General features: G+C 56.2%; 1 protein-coding gene across 1 annotated transcript in view; it reads right to left on the reverse strand.

The window, feature by feature from the left end:
• Positions 1-808: 808 nt before the first annotated feature.
• Positions 809-5,933, reverse strand: part of LOC106815924 (neurobeachin-like) — a 7,593-nt gene continuing 2,468 nt past the window's right edge. Inside the window, exons 3-5 of the mRNA XM_014820457.1 lie at positions 4,793-4,919; positions 4,327-4,446; positions 809-952 (exon numbers count right to left, since the gene is read on the reverse strand). Of these exons, the coding sequence (XP_014675943.1) occupies positions 809-952; positions 4,327-4,446; positions 4,793-4,919 (391 nt within the window). The remainder of the gene's footprint in view (positions 953-4,326; positions 4,447-4,792; positions 4,920-5,933) is intronic.

Raw genomic sequence — 5,933 nt, forward strand, 5'->3', positions numbered from 1 at the left:
ACCTCACCCTGCCCTCCCCCACGCTACCACACCCTGACCCTCACCTCGCCCTGCCCCTCCCCCAGCTACCCACCCTGACCCTCACCTCGCCCGCCCTCACCTCGCCCTGCCCCTCCCCAGCTACCCCACCCTGACCCTGACCCTCTCCTCGCCCCGCCCTCACCCAATCTCATAGTCGATGAAGTCCTGTTGACCGAGGTCCGGTTCCTGTACGTGGTCAAGCTGACCTAGCAGCGGCAGCAGCACCTGAATGCCTCCGAGAGAGTGGAGCGTGCCGTGGATAGACTGCGTCACGATCGCCCGCGTGTCCTGCGCAAAGATAATTAACAATTAGTTAATTAACGATTAGTTAATTAGCGATTAGTTAATTAACACAGCGTACCGTGGATCGACTGCGTCATGATCGCCCGCGTGTCCTGCGTGGCAGAGATCATGAGACGCTCGTTAATGGTTAAATAATAATCAGTTAATTACTGATCTGTTAAATAATGATTAATTAACAATCGGTTGATTAACGCAGCATGCCGGGGATCGACTGCTCCAGGATCGCCCGCGTATCCTGCGCAAAGATCACAATTAATGTACGCAACACTAACCAGCGATCGCCGCAGCCGCATGGGTCGTACGCGCGCATGCCGTCGCCACGGTTACCGCGACCATCGCGGCGCGCTTACCTTGACCATCATGGCGTGCGGGTTGTGTAGGTAGACGGAGGGGTTCGAGCGGGGCGTCGCCTGCAGGCACAGCTGACCGTCGCTGGCGACGGTCAGCTGTGCCTGCAGGCGACGCCCCGCTCGAACCCCTCCGTCTACCTACACAACCCGCACGCCATGATGGTCAAGGTAAGCGCGCCGCGACGGTCGCGGTAACCGTAGTTGAGGGGGTTGTACGCGCAGACCATCGCCGCGCTCAGCTTGCCGTCGTAGACGATCTTACGCACGCTGTCGACGAGCTGCGCCGAGTTGTCGCTGTCGAAGCGAAAGTGGTTCTGCGCGCGGAGAGAGAGAGAGTGAGAGAGAGAGAGAGTGAGAGTACGGGCGGTGGTCAGGCGTGCAGTCAAGAGATGAAGGTGACCAACCGGTGGCGGTCAACAGGTCTGTGCTCGAAAGGTGAGTGGCCACACACATGCGCGCACACACACACGCACACAGACTCCTCTACCCCCCCCCACACACACTCTCCCCCCCTCCACACACACCACACACACTCCCCCCCCCCACACACACACCACGCACCCTCACCATGTATCCGGGTCCCAGCTTGTGCATTGAGAACACCTGGTAGGCGNATCTCTCTCTTGTTCTTTCTGTCTCTGCTCTCTAGTCTCTCTCCTCTCTCTGCTCTCGTCTCTCTCTCACTGTCCTGCTCTTCTCATCTGCTCTCTCCTCTCTCTCTCTATCTCCGTCTGTCGCTCTCTCCTCTGTCTCTGCCTCTCGCTCCTCTGTCTCGCTCTCATCTCGTCTCGTCCTCTCTCTCTTCGCTGCCTACTCTTCTCCGCTCTCAGTCTTCAATCTCCAGTCGCGCCCCTTTTCTTCTCTCTCCTCCCTCTCCTCTCTCTCAGCTTCTCTCCTCTCTCTCCACTCCGCGTGCTTACATAACCCTTGGTAAATCGGCTGACGTGCCGCGCTTATCCGCTGCTTCCTCCCCCTCAGGTGTTCACAAGTGTTTTCTTCATCGCGCGGCTCGACCGAGCGTAGCAAGGTAGGACGTCGCGCGGCAGCATGTGATCAGACAGGATACCTAACATGTTCAAAACGAGGCAGTCTGAAACGCCTACCAGGTCGCATGCCAAGCTGGGACCAACAGCGGACTACATGGTGAAGGGATGCGTGGTGTGTGTGTGAACGGGGGCGTTGTGTGTGTGTGTGTAGGGGGAGAGTGTGTTGGTGTGTGTGAGGGGAAGTGTGTGTGGTGTGCTGTGAGGGCGGGGAGTGTGTGTGTGGGGGAGTGTGTGTGAGTGTGAGGGGGGGGGGGGTAGTGTGTGTGTAGTGCGTGAGGGGGGGGGAGTGTGTGTGTGTGCGAGGGAAGGAGTGTGTGTCCACATGGGGGAGGGAGCAAAGGGCGGGGGAGAGTGTGAACGCGCCGACCAGTAGGTGTTCCGCCAGATGCACAAGCTGGACCTGGATACATGGAGAGCAGATTACACCTCCGCCTGCCTTGCCTGCAGGGGGTGGAAGTGTGTGAGTGGGGGAGGGTGTGTGGTAGGGGATGGGGAGGTGGCGAGTGTAGGGGGTAGAATGATGTGTGGCGTCGTGTGAGGGGGGGAGGGTGTGTGTGCAGGTGAAGGGGAGGGTGGTGTGTGATGTGGGGGGTAGAATGAAGCTGTGTGCAATGTGTGTCTTGTGAGTGGGGCAGGGAGTGTGTGTGGGGGGTAGACGAGTCTGTCGTGCGTGGTGTGTGTGCCGCCGATAGTGTGTGGTCGCACTCACCGCTTTCGAGGACACGACCCTGTTGCAACCTTATCTGCTTCGACTGCCCACGCCCTGACGCACCCGCGCCGTGACTCTCACCTCCTCTCCGCGCGCCCAGAACCACTTTCGCTTCGACCAAGCCGACACTGCGGCGCAGCTCCGCCGACAGCCGATCGGCGTAGCACGTCCTAGCGATGGCAAGCCTGAGACGCCACAGCGAGGTCTAGCGCGTACAACAGCCCCTCACTCGCGACGGGCCAGCCTGTGCCTGCAGCGACGCCATACCGGCTCCGAACACCCTCCGTGCTACCTATCACACCAGCCACGCACTGATGGTCCAACCGGTAAGCCCGCGCGGCCGCGACGGTGCCGCGTACCGTAGCGACCGGTCAGCCGTGCCATAGCAGTGCGACGCCCAACCGCTCGAAAGCCCACCTCCCGTCTACCTATCACAACCGCCAGCGAGCGCAATGATGGTCAAGGTAAGACCGGCGCACGCGACGGTCGCGAACGTGGGCGACGGTCAGGACGTGGCCTGCAGGGCGACGCCCCGCTCGACACCCCTCCGTCTACCTACACAACACCCGCAATCGCCATGATGGTGAAGGTAAGCCGTCGTTGGCGGTATACCTGTGTCGACGGGCAGCTGCTGCCCGCAGCGCGATCCCCGCGCTCCGCAACCCTCCGTCTACCCGTGCCACGAACCCGCACCGCCATGATGGTCAAGTAAGCGCGCCGCGATCGGTCGCCGGTAACCGTGCGCGACGGTCAGGCCCGTGCCTGCAGGCGACGCCCCTCGAACCGCCTCCGTCTCACTTGGCAGCAAAACTCCCGCACGCCGCATGATGGCTCAAGGTAAGCAGCGCCGCGGCGTCAGCGATAACCGTGGCGAGCGGCACGCACGGCGCGTACCGAACCCAGTGCGGCCGCGCGGCGCATCGCACGAGCCGTTAGTGTTGCGTACGGCATTACATTGTGATCTTGCCGCAGGACCGCGGCGATCCCGAGGCAAGCTCGATACCACGCGGATGCCCTGCGTTAATCAACCGATTGTTAAGTTAATCTATTATTTAACAGATCAGTACTTCAACCTGATTATCATCTTAACACATTAACAGAGCGTTCTCGTGACTCTACTGCCACGTCAGCCGACACGCGTGCGAAGATCGCCTGACGCATCTATCCACGGTCGCTGGTTAATTAAGCCTAATCGTTAATTCAACCTAATTGCTTATAAATCAAACGTAATCTAACTAATCGTTAATAAACTAATCGTCTCAATTAACTCAACTGTTATTAACCAATGCGTTTAATCTAACATAATGTGTTAATTATCGTTTGGCCGCAGGACACGCGGGCGATACGTGACGCCAAGTCTATCCACGGCACGCTCCCACTCTCGCTCGAGGCATTCAGGTGCTCTGCCGCTGCTGGGCGCAAGCTTGACCACGTACAGAACCGAGGACCTCGTCACAGCGCACACTCTCATCGACGTACGAGATTGGTGAGGCGGGGCGAGGAGACAGGGCAGGGCTCAGCGGTCAGGGTAGCTGGGGGAGGAGGGCAGGGCGGCCGACGGGCCGGGGCCGCCACGTGACGCGGTCAGGTGGGTAGCTGGCGGAAGGGGCGAGCGCTGCATAGAGGTTGAGCGGATCAGGAGTGGGGTAGCTGGGGGAGGCGAGGGGCAAGGGCCCGACGGTGAGGGCGGGGCGAGGGAGGGTCAGGTGGCGGTAAAGCTGGGGCGGGGAGTGGGCCAGGGCGAGGTGGAGGGTGGGTGGGGTAGCGTGGGCGGGAGGGGGCAGGGCGAGGTGAGGGCGAGGGCGAGGTGAGGTCAAGGGGGGTAGCTGGGGAAGGCGGGGCGAGGTGAGGTCAGGGCAGGGTAGGGGTAGAGAAAGGGTTACACATGGCTTCATACCTGACTGGAGCTGACTTGCCACGCGATCTCGGCGTATGACACCAGCTGCCCGTTAACGAAGCACTTTACCTCGTTCTTGCTCCAGCGATTGTAGATGTAGACCACCGACAGATGGTACCACTGAAACAAACAGTCGTAACCGCGGCAACGTGACAATCTCATAAAGATCCGCCGGGGGCGATAGACGGGCGGTTCTAGCAAATCGGGTTTGTGGTATAGGGGCGTTCTAAAAACGGCTGCTTAGTAAGAAAGTGCTATTCGAAGATCTAAAAAAGTGTCTCAGTCATAAATTCAGCGTGCACTTATAAACTTGTACATGTATGTATATATATATATTTATTTATATATATATAGACACATACATATACACACACACGCACGGACGCATGCACACGCACACACACACACATCTCTAGCGTTCGCTCGCGCGTGACGCGTAGCAGACAGCCAGGGGGCGCTGCCTCACCTTGCGCGGCTCGAACTCGTACTTGACGCAGTGCTGGAATACGCTGTCCTTGACCTTGACCGCGCTCAGCACGAGGCAGTTGCCGAGGAAGTGAGCCTGGAAGCCCTTCCCCGTGCTCGACGTGAAACTGAAAAGCAGACGACAAAGATGGCGGCGACGACATATTTAGTATGCTCATGTAGGCCCTATGTACTTCTCTGTCAAACTGTTTATGCCATGTACCTGTAACTAGTTTCTACCATCAGTGAATTATGCTACCATCACAGGAGTGCAGATATTTTGTAAAACGTATAATGTATTTTCTGTACATATATGTATTTCTGGAAATAAAGGTCATTATAAAAAAAAAGATGGCAGCAACAACACGGGCGGGCGCGTCGGGGGAGCGCAGAAACGGGGGCGAGAGAAGGTTTGATTGGTTGTTATTATCATGCAGACTGACGAATGCACGATCGGACGGTGATAACAATTCGAGTTAGCATTTTACCGGTAAAAATTCTCTTTTTTTTTAAATTCATGAATCGTTATGAGGCGACTTAGCAACGGAATACACTATATCCATTATTAAAGAACGCCATTTTTTCCGGTAAAATTGTTCTTTACAAAAAATTTTAATTCACGAATCGTTATTACAAGACTTAAAGGCTCACAATGCGCATCCAAATGCTAATTTCTCCAGTACTAGACTAGCAAATACTTCGTGTCATGCATAATCATACTACCTTATGGCAAAATAAACTCTAGTTCCTCCCATTTCACTTCGCGTTGTCTTATAAAAGGTATTTTGAAAATACCTCCACTGTTGTTGAAATTCTCCGATGTTGTTGACAGTTTCCCCAATCCCCAAGCAACCGTGCAGAGGTGCTGCGGTACAGCGGTACAGCGGTACGGGCGCAGCAAAGATAAAAACATGTGACGTCACGTCACCACTTCGAGGCTATTTTGTTTGGCAAACAGTCGGCGTTTGCGCCAGAATGCCAGTTTTCTTACCTCTTTCTTGTGGGTTTTAAGCAAACACGCAGTGAAATGGGAGCAACTAGAGTTTATTTTGTCATAATGTAGTGTGATTATGCATGACACGAAGTATTTGCTAGTCTAGTACTGGAGAAATTAGCGTTTGGATGCGCATTGTGAGCCTTTA

The sequence above is a fragment of the Priapulus caudatus genome, unplaced genomic scaffold (genome assembly GCF_000485595.1).
Source record: "Priapulus caudatus unplaced genomic scaffold, Priapulus_caudatus-5.0.1 Scaffold1237, whole genome shotgun sequence".
In the NCBI taxonomy this organism is placed as follows: Eukaryota; Metazoa; Priapulida; class Priapulimorpha; order Priapulimorphida; family Priapulidae; genus Priapulus; species Priapulus caudatus.